Source organism: Xiphophorus maculatus, chromosome 5 (assembly GCF_002775205.1).
Source record: "Xiphophorus maculatus strain JP 163 A chromosome 5, X_maculatus-5.0-male, whole genome shotgun sequence".
Classification (NCBI taxonomy): domain Eukaryota; kingdom Metazoa; phylum Chordata; class Actinopteri; order Cyprinodontiformes; family Poeciliidae; genus Xiphophorus; species Xiphophorus maculatus.
In genome coordinates this window covers 15,200,126-15,222,603 of record NC_036447.1, presented here as the reverse complement: position 1 = coordinate 15,222,603, position 22,478 = coordinate 15,200,126, and the positions used below count along the sequence as shown (strand labels likewise).

General features: G+C 37.8%; 2 protein-coding genes across 2 annotated transcripts; one reads left to right on the top strand and one right to left on the bottom strand.

The window, feature by feature from the left end:
- The first annotated feature begins 15 nt into the window (after positions 1-15).
- LOC102232375 (SMU1, DNA replication regulator and spliceosomal factor) lies at positions 16-11,308 on the top strand. Its single transcript, XM_014471806.2, has 12 exons — positions 16-409; positions 1,513-1,723; positions 2,581-2,733; positions 2,827-2,943; positions 3,612-3,734; positions 4,157-4,276; positions 4,528-4,644; positions 4,778-4,905; positions 6,835-6,961; positions 8,000-8,161; positions 9,445-9,597; positions 9,781-11,308. The coding sequence occupies exons 1-12, from the start codon at positions 384-386 to the stop codon at positions 9,877-9,879; spliced, it is 1,536 nt and encodes a 511-aa protein (XP_014327292.1). The 5' UTR covers positions 16-383; the 3' UTR covers positions 9,880-11,308.
- Positions 11,309-12,480: 1,172 nt separating this feature from the next.
- Positions 12,481-22,473, bottom strand: LOC102232638 (dnaJ homolog subfamily A member 1-like). Its single transcript, XM_005807154.2, has 9 exons — positions 22,375-22,473; positions 20,716-20,867; positions 20,425-20,617; positions 19,102-19,206; positions 17,651-17,878; positions 17,445-17,559; positions 17,111-17,226; positions 15,322-15,422; positions 12,481-14,106 (listed from the first exon to the last, which is right to left on the bottom strand). Exons 2-9 carry the CDS (start codon positions 20,845-20,847, stop codon positions 13,873-13,875), a joined length of 1,224 nt encoding a protein of 407 aa, XP_005807211.1. The 5' UTR covers positions 20,848-20,867; positions 22,375-22,473; the 3' UTR covers positions 12,481-13,872.
- Positions 22,474-22,478: the final 5 nt, after the last annotated feature.

Below are 22,478 nucleotides of genomic sequence, written 5' to 3'. Positions count from 1 at the left end.
AATAATGTTCCTGCTGCCGCACGCTTTAAGCCACGAGGATCTGTCTGAGGCGCTGCTGATGCTGCTGTTGTTGCTGGGACTGCAGCAGCCGCATCCCGCTTCTCCCCGCACTCAACGTGCTCGAAAACATCTGTAGAAAATCTCTTTGCGTCACAGTGAGGGAGGCGCAACTCTTGACACTCCTGTGTGCGTGCCGGGGGCAGTCCCACGTTTGGGACCGCCGCTCCCCTCCCGAGACGAGCATACACGAAAAGCAAGAGACTGCACGTGCGGTGGGTGGTCTCCGACCCGCCGTCTTCACGTGGCTCCAGCGAGAGGCGCTCCGAGCCAAGCCTCCACAGCGTCAGTCCGTTGCGGCAGCAGCAGGAGACAACATCCCAAACATGGCTGTGGAGCTGGAGCCCACTGAGTAAGTGCACTCCTGATCTTCAATGCATGAAAAATTAAGAGAAAGTGTACATTTATATCACGAGAGAATACACAGAAAAGCTTATAATTCCTGGTTATATTTCGTGTGTTACCTTATAGTAATATCTAAAGCCAGTTAGGAAAAAAAAGAACGTTGGTATTTTCTTTTCATACTGCATAGTTATGTTTGTGTAAACAACAACAACACTGCAGAAATGGTCGTTGGTGCTCACATGTTTGCACAAAGCCAGTTGATCTTTAAGTTTCGCAGAGACTGGGAGAGAATTGGTTATTTTTGGCAGCCTGCATCCATGAACCACATGTGCCTGTTGATCTAATAATTGCTCCTCCCCATGTAGATTTTTTTCTCTTTCTGTGTTGCGCTTGGTAATTTGTATGCATGATGGCAATACTGTGCATTGCTTTTATTTTCTTACAGAGGATATATTATATGTACTCACGAAATGTTTTAGAGGCGTTATAGTCATATGCCTTGAACATTTTCCCACATTTTGTCATATTAGATGCACAAACTTCAGTACATTTTATTGGGTTTGATGCTACGGGCCAACACAAAATACAAAATAAGTGTGAGGACGAAGGGAAATTATACATTATTTTTTAAGTTTTTGTGTTTTTACTGTTAAGAAATATAAAAAGTTTGGCATATATCTATACAATACTTTTGCTGAGTTTTTTTGGGTATGTCTACCAGCTTTGAGCATGGAGATTAAAACTTTTTTTCATTCATACAAAAGAAATGAAAACAATATATCCATTTCCTTCACTATTGCGTTCTTCTTTGTGTTTACCTATCACAAAACCTCCAAAAATGTACATTGTGATATTAGAAAATGCTAAAAAGGTGAGACAGGTATTTATGTTTATACTCTACGGCCTACAGGTGCATGTTTCTGGGCAAAAGTGATGAAGTAGATTCTTGTTCAGCAGATGGCGTTAAATAGGACACAAATCCACATGTTTGGAAAAGAATCACTTGTATCAAATTCATTTCAGATAATGATAGTCCGTGGTATTGTGTGAATAAATCAATAAAGGAAAATGTTTAAAGTGTTTAGAGATTCGTCTTCTCTGTGTCTGCAGTGTGATCCGTCTGATCATGCAGTACCTCAAGGAGAATAACCTCTACCGCACGCTGATGACCTTACAGGAAGAAACCACAGTTTCTCTCAACACAGTGCAAAGCATCGAGAGCTTTATAGAGGATATAAACAGGGGCCACTGGGACTCTGTTCTGCTGGCCATTGAGTCTCTCAAGTTGCCTGACAACACACTGATTGACCTCTATGAACAGGTGAGTTGTAGTTTGCTCAGCAGATAACCTGAGTGTATTACAATGCCTTGAAAAATACTCAGGTGTCTTGAACATTTTCCCATTTTGCCACATTTTAGCCACAAGAGTCAATGTATTCTAATTGGATTTCATGTGACAGAGCGACACCAAGTAGTGCTTAATTATGAATTAGAAGGAGAAAAATGCATGACTTTAAACATTTATCACAAAATAAAAACCTGAAAAGAACGTCAGATAATTGTTTTCATTACCCTTCATTTTGATACTCATAATTAAAATCCAAGCTAGCCAGTTGCAGTATGTAATTTACCGTATGTATAGAAGCAACTGTTCAATTTGACCTCAGAGGTTTTGATAGTAAACATGGCTAGGTGTTCAATAATGGATAAAATTGTGGGGAAGTTCAGAACAGTGTTAAGTTATATATAAAAAAAACTTCTAAGGTTTGAAGATGCTAGGGAGAAATGTTTACTCCATCATGGAATGAAACAGCATAACTCCAAACAAAGTTATGCTGACCACCTAAACTGTAAAGCCAGGTGAGAAAAGCATAAAAATTCGGTCTCTGCATTTGGAAAGCATGTCCAGACATTTCCCTAAACACTTGACACTGTAATTGTTTTGGAACGTGGTTCTACAAAACATTGACTAAGAGCTTTACTTGTAAAAAAATATTAAAATGATGAATAATTTTCATTCCACCTTACATTTATGCACTACTTTGAGTTGGTATACAACATAAAATACAAAACTGTTTGTGATTCTAATGTGACACAACATGAAAACCTTCATTGGGCAGTAGTTCTTTTTCAAGACACAGTAAAAGCGTCTCCGATTACTAGTGATCTTCTCAACAGGTTGTAATGGAGCTCATTGAAATGAGGGAGGTGGGTGCAGCCCGTTCGCTCCTCAGACAAACTGACCCAATGATCCTGCTGAATCAGACCGAGCCAGAGAGGTACGCCCATCTGGAGAAACTGCTGACGTGTCCTTACTTTGACCCGCGAGAGGTTAGAAAATAAATATAGTGTTTTACCTTCAAGCAAAAACAATTTGCATGAGGTGTGATGTCCAAGCTGAAACTCCCTTCTCTGTCACTGCAGGCGTACCCAAAGGGCAGAAGTAAGGAGAAGCAGCGCAGAGCCATAGCTGAGGCTTTAGCAAGAGAGGTCAGTGTGGTGCCTCCTTCTCGACTCATTGGACTCCTGGAACAAGTCAGCGTGAGTTCAGGGATCAATATTCTTCTCAGTACTCACTCTAATTACATGCCAGGGGAATTCGCGTTATTGATGTGCGCTTCCCCTCGCTTTTGTCCTTTTTTATCTTGTCCTACTGTTATAGGACTTGTTGTGTGTGCCTCTATGCTTGCTATTAAAGACCTCTGTCATCTTCTACCTTGGATGTCATCTAGGCTTGAATGTTTAGAGAGATGACTTTTGGACTCCAGCTGGGGCTACACAGGGACAAATAATAGAAAGTGGTTACCCTCCGGGTTTATCCACAGGAGGGTTTTCTATTGGATGCTAAGGGAACACAGTCTCTAGGAAGCTGTACAGGAAAGGTTTCTTCTTGGAAATGTTTGTGTGAGGATTTGGATTTTTCTCTGTGTTAATTTAGTCTCTGTGTTGTCATGTCTACCCGTTGATTGTTCCCAGCTGTGTGAGAACCTTGTTGTTCTCTATGAGCCAGTCCTCTAGCTTTTTTTAATATGTTCCTTGAACATTGGCCAATAATGCATATCAATAAGTCCTACCAATTCAAATTGAATGATGATTTTTTTCTCATGTGTAGTGGTGTGAACTGCAACGGACTGAGCACTCAGCCATGAGGGGTTCCAGTGCCCTATGGTATTACAGCTTTATGTTTTGTGTTGTTTTCCTTGTTGCAGTATATGAAGCGACAGATAAATCCAGGTTATCTTTCCCCTGAAATGATAATCGACACATCTACAAACAAGGAGCAGCATGCGGAGAAAGAAAGCTTTCCATCTCAGCTGTACCGCCACATAAAGGTAATCAACAAAAATCAGCACATTTCTGTATTGGTCCATAGGAAACCGCTCGGACAATAAATATATTAAGTTGTGCTTTCTGGTCAATTTATGGTCAATGTGAGCTTGTTTTATAAGTGAATTCATCCACTAGATGTTCTGACACAAAACTAATAGCCTTATTCACCTCAGGACAACTCTTCCAATCAGTTTGTGTTCTCAGTGCTAGCTCCTAGGAGCTGCAGGCACCGCTCATTATTGCTTTCCAGTGACAAAAGTGATAAGAATGGTCAGCCCACGCTGCTGCAGAGCACTGGAGAAATGTATTTCTCCCTGAGGATGACTGATATTAAATTTCGTTTTTGTTCTGTGTTTATATATGCTGCAAACTGTTGTTGCGGAAGAGGCATCTTATGTAATTTTTATGTGCTTTAAATATGCAGTTTGGACGACGTTCACACGTGGAATGCGCCCGGTTCTCTCCTAATGGAAGGTATTTAATCACCGGATCAGTGGATGGGTTTATTGTGTTCTGGAACTTCAACAGTGGAAAAATTTGTAAGGTAAATGTTTTTCACATTTTTAGACATATTCCCTTTTAATTTTGTTACATGAGTAGTAATAAAGTTGTTTTGCATTTGTTTGAATGATGTTTTACGCATTACCCAACTTGTTACAATAAAAGAAATCAAGATTATAATTTCAAAACCATTCTCGTGATTAGTGGTATGCTTTAGGTTTGTGTTTTTAATGTTCCTTTGTTATTTATGGGTCTGTGTGTGCTGTGCATTTGTGTATAAATGGCATCCTGCAGGATCTCAAGTATCAGGCCCAAGAAAGCTTCATGATGATGGACGATGCTGTGCTGTGTATGTGCTTCAGTCAAGATGTAGATCTACTCGCCACAGGGGCTCAGAATGGCAAAATTAAGGTTAGTTTGGTCAAATAGTGTAAGAATCCAACTGATCTCTTCTTGTTTGAGTTTCAGTTTGAGTTTTTATTTGAGTAGAAAATATGCATGTTTCTTAAACATTGAAATATGTCATTGTGTATTGATGAGAAAGGTGTGGAAGATCCAAAGTGGCCTGTGTGTGCGAAGGTTCGAGAATGCTCACAACAAAGGGGTGACTTGTCTGAGCTTTTCAAAGGACAGCGACCACATCCTCAGTGCCTCACTTGACCAAACCATAAGGTGGGATACCACAGTGTCCACAGTGAGCTACCACATATCTATATTGACTTGACAAGTTAAGCAGTGCAATTAAAATTATTGTATGATTCATATTGGATGAATATGTGGAAAACATTCCATGCCATTGCTAAGTATGGTGGGGTACCCAAGTTGCTGTGGGTCATTTGTCTTTAAAAGACCCTGGGGACATTTTTAGAGTATATGTCATCATGGAGTTGTTAAAACACAAAAAGAAAACACCTGGTGGATATTGATCTAAACCATACAGCAAAATCATCACATAAAGGTTTCAAAGCCCCCAAAATCAATCTTCTGTCATCATCATCTCTGTCCTACATCCTATGCAACACCTGCCAGTTGGTGAACTTAAAAAAGGATTTAAGAGTCAGGAATGATTCAGGAATGATTTAGTCAGATGATCAAGATCCATCTCTCTCAGTAAACTCCAACCTTGAGAAAAGAATAAGAGCTTCTCCATTGGTAAAAAGAGGTTTTATCAAGTAGTAACCAAAAGGGCAATAGTAATTGTTTGACAAATAATTTTGTTAAAAAAAAAATATTTAAGGATAATTTTCCTCCTGAATATATAGAACACTGAGCATTATATTTAAAAAAATAATAATTTTTACCACTGAATTAAAAGTTTCCTTTAGTTTGAGATGTTTTAGACATATTTACTAGTTGTTATTTTATTAATTTTTTATGTTGTGTTTGTATATACATATTGCAGGCTTGTGCGTTATATACATAACACTTAAGGTATAACATCTTATGGCAGAAAATTTTGACTAAATTTGAAAATGAATTCTGGTAAATGTAGATGTGTAAAAAAGATAAAACTGAAATAGAGCAGATAAGCATTGTTCTTTGGAATGATCCTGATGTCTGTGATTAAAACTTGGTCATTACAACAGCCTTAATTCTGAAACTGACTTCCTAAAGTAACCAAACATGAGGTGGGAGCTTTGTTCAGTTTCTGGAGTCTTGTGCAGAAGCAGGTTTGTCTGCAGTGGGAGGAAATTGAGAGATCTTACTGACCTGAAAGATGATTCATAAAGGTTTGGAAGATGCACATATAGGCATTGGCTCATGAAGGACGGCAGGAAGATGGGTGCTTTTTTATTAATTTTTTTTATCAGTGTTTACTTTTACAGCCCACTGTAAATTCATAAGAAACAAAAGAGTGGGTGGACAACAAGCTAGGAAAAAACAGATGAAAAATATTCAAGATGTTAGTGATCTTCAGTTGTGTTACAGTGGTTTAATGTCTGACTCTTTTCTGAAGTAACAGACTACATGCATGTTAATAACATGAATGGACATATTCCTGCATTTCAAACTTCGGTAAATATGAATCCAAACTAAAGTAACTATACACTTTACACAAAAACAACTTTCAAAGTACCGAATTAGCATCTGTAATCACCTATTTTAATCCACTTGCATAAGCAAATTTGCAAAGTTGCAGTGCCTTCAAAGTATTCTGCTTGTTCCAGACTTCCCCTGCACACAAACACTGACTCTCCTTTCATTTTGAGGGGTTGAATGTTATTCCTGACTCCTGGGGGGTGTGGGCTGAGCCTCGAGGTGGAGGCACATGTGCTGTGTGGGTGCAGCTGAGGTACCATGCGCTCAGGCACAAAGCAGCAACGTGTTTCTCCACCTCACGGATCCTGAAGTCGAGAAAATTCCTCACTAGGAGTGAGTCTTCCTTTCCAGGAGACAAAGTGAATCAGTAAGCGTGAGGTGTTTTGTCATGGTTTAGATCATCTGCACCCATTCACTCACCAAGAGCTAAAAATAACTCAGTGGCTACACGTTTTGTCTGCTTTCAAGAATAATCCGCTCCTCCAGTAAAACAGAGGGTTTAAAAAAAAAAAGTAGTCATCGCTTTCCTTTATGTCATTCGCTTTTCAACATCATTTTCAGAATCCATGAGCTGAGGTCAGGCAAGACGCTGAGGGAGTTAAAAGGACATTCATCGTTTGTAAACGATGCGTGCTTCGCTCAGGATGGTTTTCACATCATCAGTGCCTCAGCCGATGGCACTGTTAAGGTATGATTTACATAAACGGTCTGGGTCCACACTCAGTTATGGCATATAAGATGTAATTTATGGTTCCTGTCAAAAGTTATACAATCATCCGGGGCATAGATATAATATTTTTGGAGCTTTTAAGGATGATTTGGTACAGAAAGGAATGATTTTACATCACACAACTTCAGGAACTTTTAAACACAAGAGTTGGATGCACAAGTTTGAATTTATTGTAGATATTTATGAATACATCCCTAAATATACTTATACAACCTAATTAATATTTGGTCTGGACCGTTTGCACATTGTCCACACACTTATTTAGATTCCTGGTAAAATTCTGCTTGGCAGAGTTAGCATAGTTCACAAATTTCCTCAGGTCATTCTGAATAAAAATTTTCTGGACAGATTAGGGAAAATGGATGTATTTTAACCACAGCAATAAAGAGTTTAAGCTGAATAATCGGTGCCAACCATGAAGCGTGAAGGTGTTAGAAGGTGATGGGGTTTGTTTCCCTGCCAGCCCTGCAGTGGTGGAGTAACGAAGAACTTCTTCCAAATTCTTCAGCTTCCCATCAAATTATAAGTAGAAACTTTTAATTAACTGTGTGTTCCAACTGGGCAACAATGTCAAACACTTGATTGGAATAAAGTGGTTTTGGAATGGAAAAGTTGGCTAATTAAGCTATTGAAATGACTCCAATCTCAACTCCACTGAATGTAATGTACCACTCTTAAAAAGAAAAGTGGTTAAATATTCAGGCAGGATTATGACCAAACTTTGTTGATGGATACAGAACGTGTGTGGCTTCTCTGCAACTTGCTAAGGGACTTTTTGTGTGTGTGTGTAGGTGTGTGTGTGTGTGTATATCTGAGCCTGTATGCACAATTATGACCCTGTTTGCATTAGAGAAAACCAGCAAGTAATTCACACTTGCACCCAGTTCTTGTTTTAAAAATGTCATTCAGCTGTGTTTGGTTCAAATGTTTATGACAAAAATGAGTTCCTGTAAACTTCTGACTAGAAGTGTTAAGATGGAAAATATTTCTTCCCAGATTTGGAACACAAACTCCTGCGAATGCATTCACACATTCAAATCCCAGTCAATGACGTCAGAAGTCCCAGTCAACAATGTGATTCCTCTTCCCCAAAAGCCTGAGGAGTTTGTGGTGTGTAACCACTCCAGCACAGTGGTCATCATGAACATGCACGGCCAGGTGAGAGCATCATTTGACTTTGTGGATTTAAAAAAAAAAATCAGTGATGAAAACATCTCTCTTCAGCCTGCTAGAACTTTTTCAACATGCAATATATCTACAATTTACAATGAAGGCATTGAGTCTTACTCAATGAACACAGGTAGTTATGCACAAAGAAGAAACTGTGTCTGCTAAATTGCTGGGGAGATTAAAACACAAGTTGCCAATATTGCGTGTAGAATTTTGGAAGATTAATACTTGTTATCTGGTCGTGATGCCTTCCTCGTGACAGAAAGTGCCTAATTAACAAAACTGCAGCTTAAAATCGATGCAAGGAAAACAGATAAGTAAACAAATGTAGCGGTCCAGAAAGGCCCCAGCATCTCATATTTTCAGTTTCAACAAATACTTTATAATATCAGCATTGATATTTCTTAATTTTCCCAAGAGTTCCCAGTGCAAGCATGGGTGAATGGACAGAGGTAACTAAATACAACATTTATACAGTGAAAAAGCAAATAAAAATACACTGTGGCTGTGTGGGTAGAGTAGTCGTCTTGCTATCGGGAGGTTGTAGGTTTGATGTCGATGTGCCTCTGGGCAAGGCACTTAGCCCCAAATTGCCTACCGATCTGTGTATTTGTGTATAAATGTGTGCATGAATGTGAATGGGTGAATGTGACTCTACTGGAAAAGTGCTTTGAATGGTCAAAATGACTGGAAAAGCGCTATTTAAGTTCAGTCCATTTACCATAACTATTCTTGAAAATAATTTTATTTTTCCATACATTAAAGAAACTTAAATCAGTTTTTGAACTTTTCCACAATCTGCCACAGTCTTTAGGAATACAACAGTAATGTGTGTCACAGCCCTTCTGTCATCTAAATTAAAGAAAATAAAAGTTTGAAGAGTGAATTAAAATCTAATTACTGTCTAAAGTTCTTTTGACTATTAAAGTATTGAAGCTTTCAACGAAGTTGTGTACCAAACACTTAATGGGAAAAATAATAAAAAATAGTTATTAAAGATATCTGTTATGTTTGTCCAACCTCCCAGGTGTCTGAGGGATCTTCTTATGACATGTTAAGGTTTTTAATTACTTCTACAAGGAAAGCAGAACATCAAGCAAACTTCGATAAGCTTTAACTTTTTAGTGAACCTGTTCTAAACAGTGTTTATCCCCTAAAGTGACAGAGGAGTTAACATTTAAAACAACTTATAATATTTCACTCGTCTAGTCCTACCAATTTATAGCGTGGTTGTTATGGAAAAGTTAATTTCCTTCCTTCTTCCTCCTCAGACAGTGAAGACTTTCTGTTCAGAGCAGCCAGAGACAGCAGGCTTTGTGTGCTGCACTGTGTCACCCCACGGGGAGTGGATCTACTGTGTGGGGGAGGACAGTGTGCTGTACTGTTTTAACTACACGACAGGGAAGCTGGAGAAAACGCTGACTGTAAGCCCCTCTGCTCATACCCAACAATTATTTTTGAGAAAAACCGTTAGTGGGCCTCGACTCCCTATTTTGCTGTCTCATTGTTGTGCTAACATCTTTCAGCAAGTGCAGTTAGGGGAGCTGGATGTCTGTAGGTGGGGGAAATGAGAATGGTTATTGATCTCCATTTCTCTGCACCCACAGGTTCACGACAAAGATGTAATTGGCATCACTCACCACCCACATGAGAACCTGATTGCCACATTCAGCGAGGATGGCCTGTTAAGGCTGTGGAAACCTTAAGTTGTCACCTGCATCCTGCTGTGGAGGAGCTAGGCAGTTTTTTGCAAAGTTCAAAAGCATTCAGATCAACTCGAAGGGATAGTTCAGAATTTTTTTATGTGAATTTCTTTAAAAATCCTACACCAATATCTCATCTGCAGTTCAACAACTTCATCTTCATTTATTATAAGTCTAGATTCATCCTAAAGGATAAAGCTAAAGGTGATTATGAGTGAAACCAAAGCGGACTTCGTCCTTCTTCCCAATGTATTTTGTTTACTGAACGCTCACTTGACCTTCAAAATCAGAAGATAGAAAATAGAATTAGAAAAGCAATGCTTGAGTACAAACAGAAGATCTCACATTAACATAAGCTGTAGGTGTGTCTGGTGCACATTTAGTAAAAACATACTCTTTCTTCATTTAGTGAAGTTACTCAGTGGGTAGTGTAGCGAGAAATGTTACTCAAGTGTAGTGATGCTTCATAATATTACTCAAGTAAAAGTAAAAAGGGCAGAGTAGTAAAATTATTCCACAACAGTGTTTTTTCCCCTAAAAAGTAACTCATGTAATCGTAACTGGGTAGATGTAACTAGCTACTATCCATCTCTGCTTTTAAGAAAGCCTCACTTCAAAAATCCTGAACCATCCTACTAAGAGTAATATGGTGTTTGTTTTAAACTTTTTTATATTGATACAAGTTTTATTAAAGTGAATTTTACATTTTTAAAGCAAGAAGTTCATGATACAGAATTGAAGAATCAACCATGTATTTCTTATTTGCCTTAATATTTAAGGTTAGGCTAGGTTTTTAACTGTTTTTAGTTATTAATATTTAAATATATATATAAACTTACCATTTGACAGCTGTGTGAGCTTTGTCAACTCTGCCTAGGACCTTCATGATGCTCTTTGTGAGTCCAACTTCACTAGTGCCACTTGAATCCAACACTCTCATCTCTTCTGTCTCTAACAGACATGAAAATGCACGGTGGTGAACTGTTGTGAGATTATTTACAATAGAAACTGCCTAATGTTTGGGCATAAATAATATCAGGTATTTGATGCTTTCCTGGCTTTGGTTTGTAAAGATGCTTCCCTTCCCACCCTAACTTTCTCTGTGATTTATCTGCATGCTACCTTAGTTCACCGCCTTGCACTGGATCTAGAATGATTCAGAGATATGCATGCTTAAAAACGGCAGAACTCACCTGAGTTCCAGTCTGTATTCCGGTAGCGATTGCAGCATCATTTTGTTGTACTTTCCTGTGCATGCATACATGTACATGCCCGCAGGTAAAAGACTGTCCACTATTTATTATGTGTGATTATTTGTTACTGTAGTGTGAAGTCATTGCAGTCTATTTTTTGTATATTTGCTATATTGTGAATATCATACAGTCTGCCACAGGAAGAAAAAAGAAGTACAAATAAATTCACACATTCAAAATTGCTGCATTTAAGGTCTATTTATAAACTCAAATTGGTGTCAAGTTTGTTCTGTAATTAGAGTTCAGTTGCTTTTCTCAACAGAATTGGCAGAATTTGGAAAAGAGCACAAATCCACATATGGGATCAAATAATTGATTGAATTTGTGTGACAAAAACATGTAGCTGGTAATATGGGGTGCTAAAATACAGTTAATTAAAATAACTGGTGATATAATCACATTATTTACTTCACTACACGTTACGATTTACAAAATGGTTGCACAAGCACAACAGTGAATCCCACTGGCTATGGTTTCAAATGTTTTAGTTGACAGGCTATTATTGATACCAACAGCTTGCCATACGGGAGAATCAGAGTTGAGTCAGAATACATATTGAGCGAATGTGAGATGTAACACAGCCTTTAAACACACACACACCATAAATAGTTGATTCACAACGATGTGCTCATATTAACCTCACTGCGTGCCCAGGTGGGGGCGCAAATATAACACCATAGAAAGGAACAAGCAAACAAAGCCACTTCTTTAGGCATCCATGTCAGCAGGGGGAGCCAATGCACACTTGAAGCCTCACATAGAATATACTTTTTATTGAATTATCTTGGATTTAAATTAAAATTGCCAACAGTTCCTAAATGCTTATTTCTGTCAAAAACCTTTGTGCATTTTTGGTTAACATTTGTTAGCTGCTTCCCAGCATCAAGCTGCTAAAAAGTTTCTTCAAATCCGTAAAAGTTCCCCGTCATTCATTTTCTAGTTTGTCCTTTTAATGAGATGGCTGTAAGGAGTGTAGACTAACAGTGCACGTCCCTTCCCCCACCTGTTGCTAGCTTGATGAAAGGAGCCCATCACACTTTTTCTCAACAAAGAAAGATTTCTTCATGGTAAAAGTGTGTTGTGGAAACCAGAGGAGCAGAATCCATCACTCTTGTCCAAGATAGCTCATGTGGTAATGAATGTACAGTAATATTTTAGTAGCAGAAGGCAGCTTTTATATCTTAACTAAAATTAATTTGATGTTATACATTTTAATGTTTGTGTTAATATCATGAGTCTTTGAAATTCAAACTCAAAGTTGTACATTGAAAATCTCACACCAGCTTGTGACCATTGTGAACTTTTGCCCAGCACTACAGCGTGACTAAAGTTTCCCAGATATCATCGCAGATCAGACCCCAAAATGATATTTATTAACAAAACATGATCACAAACATTCTTGGTCCAAACATCGATTAAGTTAAAATTAAAACTCGAGTTAACTTATCTCAGTTTTACCTTCTCAGACTTTCAGAAACAGACCTGCTGTCAGAAGCAGATCTCTTGAAGGTGCCCGAACAGAACGGTCATACAATATTCAGGGAAAAGATCATCACTTAAACTAACTGCATAATCAAGTTACTTCAAGTTGAGTTATGATAAGGCGTTGAAACAGACACACACACTTCAAACTCCCCCATCTTAAATCCCTCCCTAGATCTGACCAGGTTGCACAAGAATAAGACACAATTATCAACTTCGGTACCAACATCAAAACATCAAAATATGCAACATTCTACTTTGACTTTTCATCTCAGTTCCACATGTGAATGCAATATTTTCTTCTGATTTCAAGACCATGCAATTACAGAGAGGATTCTGGCACTGGTTAATCTTTCTTTGACAATGTAGGTACAACAGGCACTTTGTACCCATGTTTTTTTTTTTGTTTTTTTTAAACAACTGTTGTAACAAATATTACCAGCATGAACATAAATTAACATTACCAATTTATCTTCAAATTGTCCAGAAAACAGTTGCTTTCAAGGAACTGGAAGGTTTTAAACATCTGCAAATTGTTTTCTTTCGTAAAATAATTTCACATAGAAAACAGTCCGATATCCAACCCAAGACAGTAATTGAGCCCAGAAGAGGTAAAATACTAAAGTTAAATATTAGTTTGAAATATCTACAATTTAGTGGCTTGAACCTAAAACAGTACTGCTCCCTTTCTTCAAACTCACATCTTCCAGTCATATTTTTAAGATTGTTTAGAAATGTTTTAAAATAGCCCTTTAAAGGGTAAACCAGCAAAAAAAAAAAAAAGTATCAAGTATCAACATAAATCTGCCTTGTCCTCCATCTGAACTTTGGGTCCTCAAAAACAATTAACAGAGTCATTAACGAGCTGTTCACGACCACAGATTAAGCAACACCACAATAATAAAATTTTTTTTTTAAATTAATGTTGGCATCGGTTTTAGTGTAAATGCAAGTAGAGTCTTTCTTTTCTTTTAAAGACACTGTGATACCAGCCCTCATGTTTAACCACAGTGCTACAGAAAATAAAAAGAAGAAAGAATTGAAATATGGTCCCATAAGGAATGAGGAGTCCAACATCGAGTCCAAAACCAATTAGGTGAAAAAAAAAAAAAGAAGAGTGAGCCAGGACTCTTAAGACTGAGCTAGAGGGGAATTTCAAACTAAGACAGAGTTACCGGATGAAAAGGTGCACAAACTTTCAACAAGGTGCATTGCATCAGAAATGGGGGATTTTGGAAAAGGCAGAGTCTCAAGCTGGGGTTTAAGACGCGTGGCACTGAACGCCCCCGGTGCTGGCGTAGTCGTCCTCGTCCATGTAGTAGTACTGATGTCTGTGTCTTCTTCTGCTCTCCAAGTCACAGTCCTCCAGGTCAGCGTAGATGTAGAGGTCCTCGTCCATGCTGTCCGTCTGCTCTGTGTCTATCTTTCCGGGGAGGTAACGCTCGAGCTCCTTCAGCTTGTGCTTGGGGAGGAAATTGGCTGGTGGGAACACCACCTAGTGGACATAAGCAGAGCACTGACTCAGGGAGGCTGTTTGCACACACTTTCTGTAATTGTTGTTTTGAGAACCTTCAAAAAACAAAAACAAAACATTTTTCCCTTCTATATTGCAATTATGCTCTACTTTGCTCCTGTCTGTCACATAAAATCCTGTATGACTCAAACAGGAATTACTGTAGATATTTCCTCAGATGTGTCATTTTCACATGAATAAAATCCTAATTTATTCTTGACCAGTCTATAGTGAAAAGATGCAATGATTATGCAAACAGGGTAGTTCAACACAGGGATATTATTAACTACTGCAACTGTTTTTCTGTGCTCAAGATCTTAGTATTGATTTAATTCACAAGTTGAGCCTCTCCTACCTTAGCAACGATGGTAATGCTAACTAAAGCTAGCATGACATAATCTGTAGGCCTGTCACAATAACTAATGTTAAAAGTTATTGTGATAAATGGTAACATTATTTTGAGATCATTTTTAAATAATATAATAGCATAATGCTAGTATTCTCTCTAAAAGAGAAATAAACTTTAATTTCAAACAAACATTTAATGCTGGAACTGGAAGAAAAATTAAATATCCAAAATACATAAAACAATTTAAACAACAAATAAAGTGATACTGAAGTCTCTGTCAAAAACAACATTTTTATTCAAGAAAAGTGGCTAGTTGACACCAAAGCACCAGACTTAAGCCTTGCCTCATCTAGTCATTGGTAGAAAGAGACAAACAAGAAAAAAAACCAACCAAATGGAACATTTCTATGCGAATGAAAATGACAAAGGTTGTTTTAATTTACTAGGATACTAATTGATATATTGCTTTTTGTAACAGCAATAACCGCAGACAGTTGTTAAAAATATTGCCGAGGCTTGAACATTGTGATCTGTTCCAGTTTGGTGAAGCCAATGAGTTTCTAATCCTACAGGGAGAATGAACACGTGAAGCTCTGTCCAAAGATTTTAAACAAGAACAACTAAAATAACATATTTACATGATTATATGAACATAATACATCTAACTAATGATTGTGGGGAATGACTAATCATTACTGTTAATATCTAACTAATATCTATGTTAGCTAGATATTAAGCCCTTTTTTTACTGCCTGATGCTCTGGAAGAGCTGTGTCAGTCTGCTGTCAAGGAGCAGGAAGGATTAGTCTGCTTTTATTGAAGTGAAAATAAAATCCTACAGCTCTTACCGAAAAGTGAATAATAAGACGTCCCTTCTCAAAAGGTCTGCGATACATAGGCATCCCCTCGCTGAGGACACACTTGGTGTCTCCAGGCCTGATTAGTTCCCCTGTAGTTGGAAACAGAAGGAGATTGGCTATAGCAAACTTGACCGGATATTCCATCAAGAGTCTTTAATAAAACTCAGAAACAATAAATAAGTTTCTGCTGCTCTACTACAGAAGATCAGGGCCTCATGCACAAAGCGTGCGTGCAAGCGCACAAAAAATGTGCGGCGCCATATTTTACGCACCAGTTGGCATGTGTAAAAATGAACTTTGGGTCAAAGTGTGCGTAAATATACGCACACTTTCGCTGGCATGAAAATGTGCGGCAGCCACGCAAACTTTTTCTGTGGACAATATCAAACTACGAAGTGTCAAAACTCACCTAAATACACTGAATTCTGACTACATTCGGTGTTATTTAGACCAAGAAGCATCAAACCCGATATTTTTCATGATTTTAATATTTTATTGTTTAAACGTAAACGATGAAACTGAATCGCATTTATCCTCAGACAACAACATAACACGCAAACAAAATAAAGAAAATAAAAATAAAAGGAGGTGAAAACCTCACTCCAATGTAAATAGTACTTTTCCTCAGCTTTTGTCTCATAAAGATGTAACGCTTCGGTCCGTGCGCCGAAGCGCATGAAATACATCGATGGGGTAATTTCATTCTCACTAAAAAAAAAAAAACTGGGTTGGATCAGCAGATTAACTCCAACCTGCTGATTAAAAATAATCAACAGGTCTGACTATTTTTAAGGTGATCAAATTGTGTATGCAATCACACGTATATAAGTAGCTGCGCAAAGGTGAGCCACGTAATTGAGGAGCGCTTTGGCGATGGAGAACATCGCCAATGGAATAATTCAGAGGGAGCGTTTGTTCAGAGATCATATTGATCTGCTGAGAAATGTTGATGATGGTTTATCAGCGTCTAGATTGCTCAGCCTGATCATCCTGGATCTCTGAGCAAAACTTAAAGAAGGAGCCGTGCGGTACCGGTCCGGCTGCAGTCATCCTTCAGTCGAGCCATTCCCGCTTTGTGAATGCGCCTTATGGACATAAAGCATCTTTATTCTGTAAATGTACAACTCATGCACATGATTCTACTATTTAGAATAAACGTCCACATTCCCCCACTGTTAAAACAGGCATTTGCACGATCTTAATTTGGATTTTGTTTTCTCTTTAAAATCTATTTTTATTTTTGTGAGGTCACATTATGTGCCCTGAAAGTACCTTTTAAATAAAATATATAATTATTATTATTATTATAAATACTTATGCTGCTTCAAACAAGGACGTTGCCATGGTTATTGCTTAACGTAGCAGACTTCCGGGTATTTATACTAATTTACATTTGTATTTATGGAGGCGACAGAGCGGACCAGCAGCTGCGCTCTATTTCCCGCAAATTAGGATTTATAAAGGAAAGGTGCACAGCCATGTGTGTGCGCACGGCTTTATGCATCCGATTTTTTTGTGCGCTGCACTTTTCTAATTTTTTCCGTTCGCCATGTTTTAGTGTGAAAACTGCACACACTTTATGCATGAGGCCCCAGGAGATTCACAGCTATTTCCATGTAAATCCAGTCCAGTCTTGAATACTTTACAAACTCCCACAGGTTGATCAACTTAAACCCTTTAGAAACAACTAAATAAATTGCATTTTCAATTATTAAACCAGATCGTCATATGAGATCCGAGAAATCCAGGTTGCTGTGTGTTTGATGGGTACATTTACCTGGATGAGACGTAACGAGGAGAGTCCTGCTGTCCAGTGTTTGAACCGGCCTCTTAAAACCACACAAAGCCTCAACCAGCTGCAACTCCATCGACATGAGCAGGTCTTCTCCTCTCCTGAGGACAGAAACAACTTTAGCAACTAAGGTAATTTCATTTTGACGTTTCTGAGCAGACAACACATTAAAAGACAAAATAACATGTTACTATTCCTGTCTCACTTATGTAGTTTTCAAATTTTGTATACATATTGTTGTAACGCCTTATAATGTAAACCTTGCTAAACTAACCTACAATGTCCAGAAAAACATGTCTTTTCCTATTTTGTTTTGTACCTGGTGAAAAGTGCATGTTCCTGCTGGTCGAGGACGATTATGATATCACCTGGTTCCAGCCCTGGCTCCTGGTCCCCTTCACCATGAAAAACTATTTTCTGCCCATCTTTCATTCCTGTGGAAAAACATCAGCTCACGAGTTCAACCGTCGGCCTCAGCAACTTTACAGCACTTTTTGGTTTTTAAACAGACTCATTAAGTCACACCTTTGTCAACGTGAACCTCCAGAATCTTTTTCTGTCGCATGATCTTGCGTCCTGCGCATGTTTTGCAGCGGTCCTTCTGGCTGACTCTCTGTCCTTGTCCCTGACAGTTGTGGCACACAGTGGAAACCTGCTGCACCATACCTGGGAGCAACTGATGCATGCGTACCTGCACGCCCGTGCCATGGCAGGACATGCACATCTGTGCAGCTCCTTTACGACTTCCACGACCTGCCATGGAGGAAAAGGAAACAACATAAATAAATCATCAGCACTGTGGAAAAATATAGAATACAAGCACATTCTTGACATGGGATAGGAGTGGCATTTAAATAATCATGTATTTAAATGGATTTTGTGGGAATTTATGTGATGTACCAACATATATTAGCACATAAGTGTGAAGTAGAATTGAATCGTTTTCAACATTTTATTACAAGCAGCTCAGGAATTAAAAACAAGCAAGAAAAACATTTTGTCACCAGCTTAAAAGGTTGTTGCCATACTAATTGAATTCAACATTTTGAACCTGTTCCAACAAAGAACCTTTTAAATAATTACTTGGTTTGACAAGTGAGTCAGTTAACAGTTAACTTCCAACATTCCAGAAGCACACAGACCACCGAGGAGCTGGAGGAGGCCTCAACCTTTTCCTCAGATAACGACTCCTTTGTGTGTTTTAATGATTTGCCTGCTGAAAACATCCCTGCTTTTTGATGTTTTCACAGATTCTCTGCCAAAGGTAAACCTTAGAGACATGGTGGAAACTAAAGGTCATTCTGCATCAGAGTGATGACACAACTGTAGATGAAATATGGCTATTAACCTCAAACGCACACAATATTTCATGAGCTTGTGAGTTATAGCAGACGGAGAATCTGAAAAGGGCAGTTTGTGAAGGCGACTGTGTGAATGCTGATCCGCCGCAGCATCAGAAAAAGGCTTTCAGCACCACATCTAGCGTTTATATTAAACTTGAGCTACTAAGGATTTTCTTTTTGTTATTAAACATCGATACCTAAATGTTATTTGCTCTGCTGGGTAAGTTATGCTCATGACATCCACTAAGAATTATGAAATGATTTCTGGTGACAACACAATGTTGGTCTTATGAGATTGGGAAAAATGTTTAAGCATTAAATCACTATTTTTGACCCAGGAAAAAATAAAAAATCTAACTTCTAATTCCTAACTTCTTTAATCTTCATAAAATAGTACTTTTAACATTATAGAAGAAAGGTGTTTCATCTTGATTGAGAGATTTGGAGTCTTACCGTAAAAATTTTAAGTGCATGCCACAAGTGGAATAGTGGATTAGTTTTTGTCAATAATAATGACTGCTTTAGTTTTTGACAGTAAACAAACACCATCATTCAATGAATAAAACAAACTACTTTGTGTGTAATAAGAATATTTTTGCAAACCTCAGGACTTAAAACTGCAGAAGTGTTTACCTTCACATCTCTCACAGATGCAGTTCTTCTGTACAGAAAGTTTTCTTGTTGCTCCGTTGTAAAGATCTTCCAAGGTCACAGTGATTTGATGAACTATATTCTTTCCTGTGGTGAAATAAAACACATCACTGTAAAACATTTCACAGGCTTCGGGTATAAGATTCACAACAATTATGCACCTTAATATCTACATAAAAAGGCTTAATTTTGGGCAATAACTTGGAAAATATTTTAGACAATTTAGATACATCATCTAAAGATCTGTCACCAACCTTTGATTACTATCTGTTATTTATTGTATGCAAAATCCACTTTGTTCTTCAATTTTCTAGGGTCAGTTCACTAGACTGATATGTTGTAAGAAAACCCATCAAAATTCTTACATGATTCTGTTGATCGAAGCTTCACAAAATATTTTATAGTGATGGTGTGTTGTATACTATTACCAGGGTCTCTACGCATCTTTATTATTCTAAACTTTCCAGACTCAAATTTACAGCGTTCTCGATCAATTTTCACTCCATTTTAATTGTATAAATACAAACATTTAGTACAAATATACAGAAGCCATTTCAACAGTGGCTTGGTTTTATGCATATAAAATGCAACCACCAAGAAAAACTCAATGCATAAGTAAGTGGAAGAAAAGAAAAAAAAACGAGAGCAAGGAACAACCTTTCCTCATGTTTTTTCTAATTTATCTTCCAAGATTCAGCCAACATCATGTTTATCTACCAAACATCTATGTGTGAATGAATCCACTATTGCTTCCCAGTATAGTGAAAACTGATGACTTGCGTAGCACCATCTTATTTTCATGACAATATATCTTGAGAGGGGCAATACAATGCCAGATGGAACACTTCAGAAAATATAGCTCCTGTTTCTCAACATGAAAAAGCAGCACATTCAAACATTGGACAGGTTCATCACTCATCTTTCTTAATGTTCAGAAGGAAGAAAATATGACAGGTTTGGGAATTACTAAAAGCTAAAAATAAATCCTACAAGAAACTTTTTGAAGGCAACAGTGGCACTAACCTTCCTGCTCTGTCCTCTAGTAGTAAATGTTATGAACTACATTACACAAGAATCCTATTGTTTGCCCAATTCTGCATACCACTGTACATATCAGCACCAACCACCTTTATCTGGCAGATAAATTAACTTTTTTTATTTGTACTGTTCATTATTATATAATATTTGACATTATTTTCCTTTCTCTTAATAGAAATTCTGATGTATATTATTTAGAAATACTACGCAGCATTCACTTCATGTCTTCAGGAGCCACTGTGAGTTTTTCCAAACATTTGCTCTCACCTTTTCGTTCTCTGTGCATTCGACTACCTCCACCAAAAAATAGGTCAAAGATATCCATGGGTGATGTGAAACCACCGCCACCACTGCCGCCGCCTGTTCCTCCTTCTTTTATAGCCTTTTCACCTCCACGGTCATACACCTCTCTCTTCTTGGCATCTGACAGAACCTCGTATGCCTGCGAGATCTGTTTGAACTTCAGGGGGAAAAAAAATTACAAAAAAAAAAAAAAAACAAGATTAAAAAACCGCCACAGCTGCTGTGGTTATTGATAACAACATCAAGGGGACAAACCTTTTCCCCTTCAGTAGGGTTTTTGTCAGGGTGATACTTCAAGGCTAATTTGCGATAGGCTTTTTTAAGTTCATCTGGAGTTGCATTGGGTTTCACACCAAGTGTGTCATAAAAGCCTGTTTCTTTCACCATCGTTGCCTCTTTCAGATGATCTTAAGAAACGGAAAAAGAGAAAAAAAAAAAAACATAAGTGTCAAGAATCATATCTTGAAGTACCCAATGAAATTAACTTAGTCTGTCAGTGCATAGCAACATCAAAGTATAAATTTTAAGAGAATTTCAAAAGACAAATTTTGGTAAAAATTAAATTCTCGTAGTCTAAATCGAGTGTTTCTCTTCAGAACCTAACAAATCCAACTCTTCCAGCTCAGACAAAATACCCACATACAACAGGCAATCCAGTACACACAGCACCATCTCCTGTTCCAAGTGTTTTAAACGCTAGTAAACTCCACAGGGAGTGAAACAATGTGGGGCTTTTTTGGACACAACTTGCTATGAACATTTGAACTCTTGTCAGAAACTTCAACTGTTGTGTGAAATGACCAAGTTTAAGCCTTTAAACACATGCTTTCCCCCTTTTATTCCAGTAGCTAAATCTCATGAGTACAGTTACACTGACACAAAACTGTTACCCCCAACAATCTCCTTAACATTTCAGGGAAGCATTGTTTTGTTTACATTTTTAAGTTGATGACATGAACCATCATATTATATGAACTAATATTTAATAAGTATTGGTTATTTCAAAGCCATACCTCAATGACAACATACTGAAGAAAAGCAACTTGTTTTACCTGGCAGAATTTTCTCTGCCACTTTAACTGGGGAAGAAAAAAAATATTGTACTTCATGGTAAGGAATGTGAAAGCTTGGGCTAAATAAAAGGACAGTTATTCTAAAAATAACTGAAATCACCTAAAAATCAACCCATTCATGCAAGTTTGTAGAAAAATCATATAACAGTACATAAGAAAGTTAGAAATTAAGCCTTTTTTGGTAATGTTTCAGGGAATTTTAGACTTAAAATGCTGTAACTTAACGTTTGCATACTTGAAGTCCTCCTTAAGTTTTTTTTGTTTCTTTTACAACACAACGCAAATAATTTCCACAACAAATTGATTTCCTTTTTGTATTTTGGCAAGCGTTTGTTTATGACAAGATTCATTCATGAATGATTTGGTAGTTATTGGTCGTCGTATTCATAAATCAACAAACGTTACACGTTTCGCGTTAAGCGATTTATAAAATGTGCCAAACTGGTCTCTAGTCGTTAGGTTGAATCTGGGTGCCAATTAAGGCTTAAGTTTCGATTCATAATAACAACATTGATGAAACTAGTTTTGAGTATTTCCTAGATATAATATAGCTGGGGTTGGGGTTTTTTTTAGAAGAAGGATTCCTGGGCAATTACAAGTGTTTTTCTACGATTGTATATGATTTAATGTGCCTGAGTATTAACCTTCCACACAATCGCAGGTTAAACCGCTGGTTGGATCGGCACATAAACTGAAACTGATGAGGCCCTTCGTAGCTAATTTAGCTACTTGACCAGGTCAAATCTAAACTGCTAGCTGGTATGCCCATCTGGCCTTTGACCACGCTAAGCACAGCTGACAGTGACAGAAATAAAACGTGCGACAATAACTGTTTTCCAACCTTAAATGAAGACAACAAGCGGCAGCCTCACAGAAAGCCTTTCTTCCAGAATCTTCTGACCCTCGTGCCAAGCGAAAACACACCAGCCCAGTTCACGTTATAAT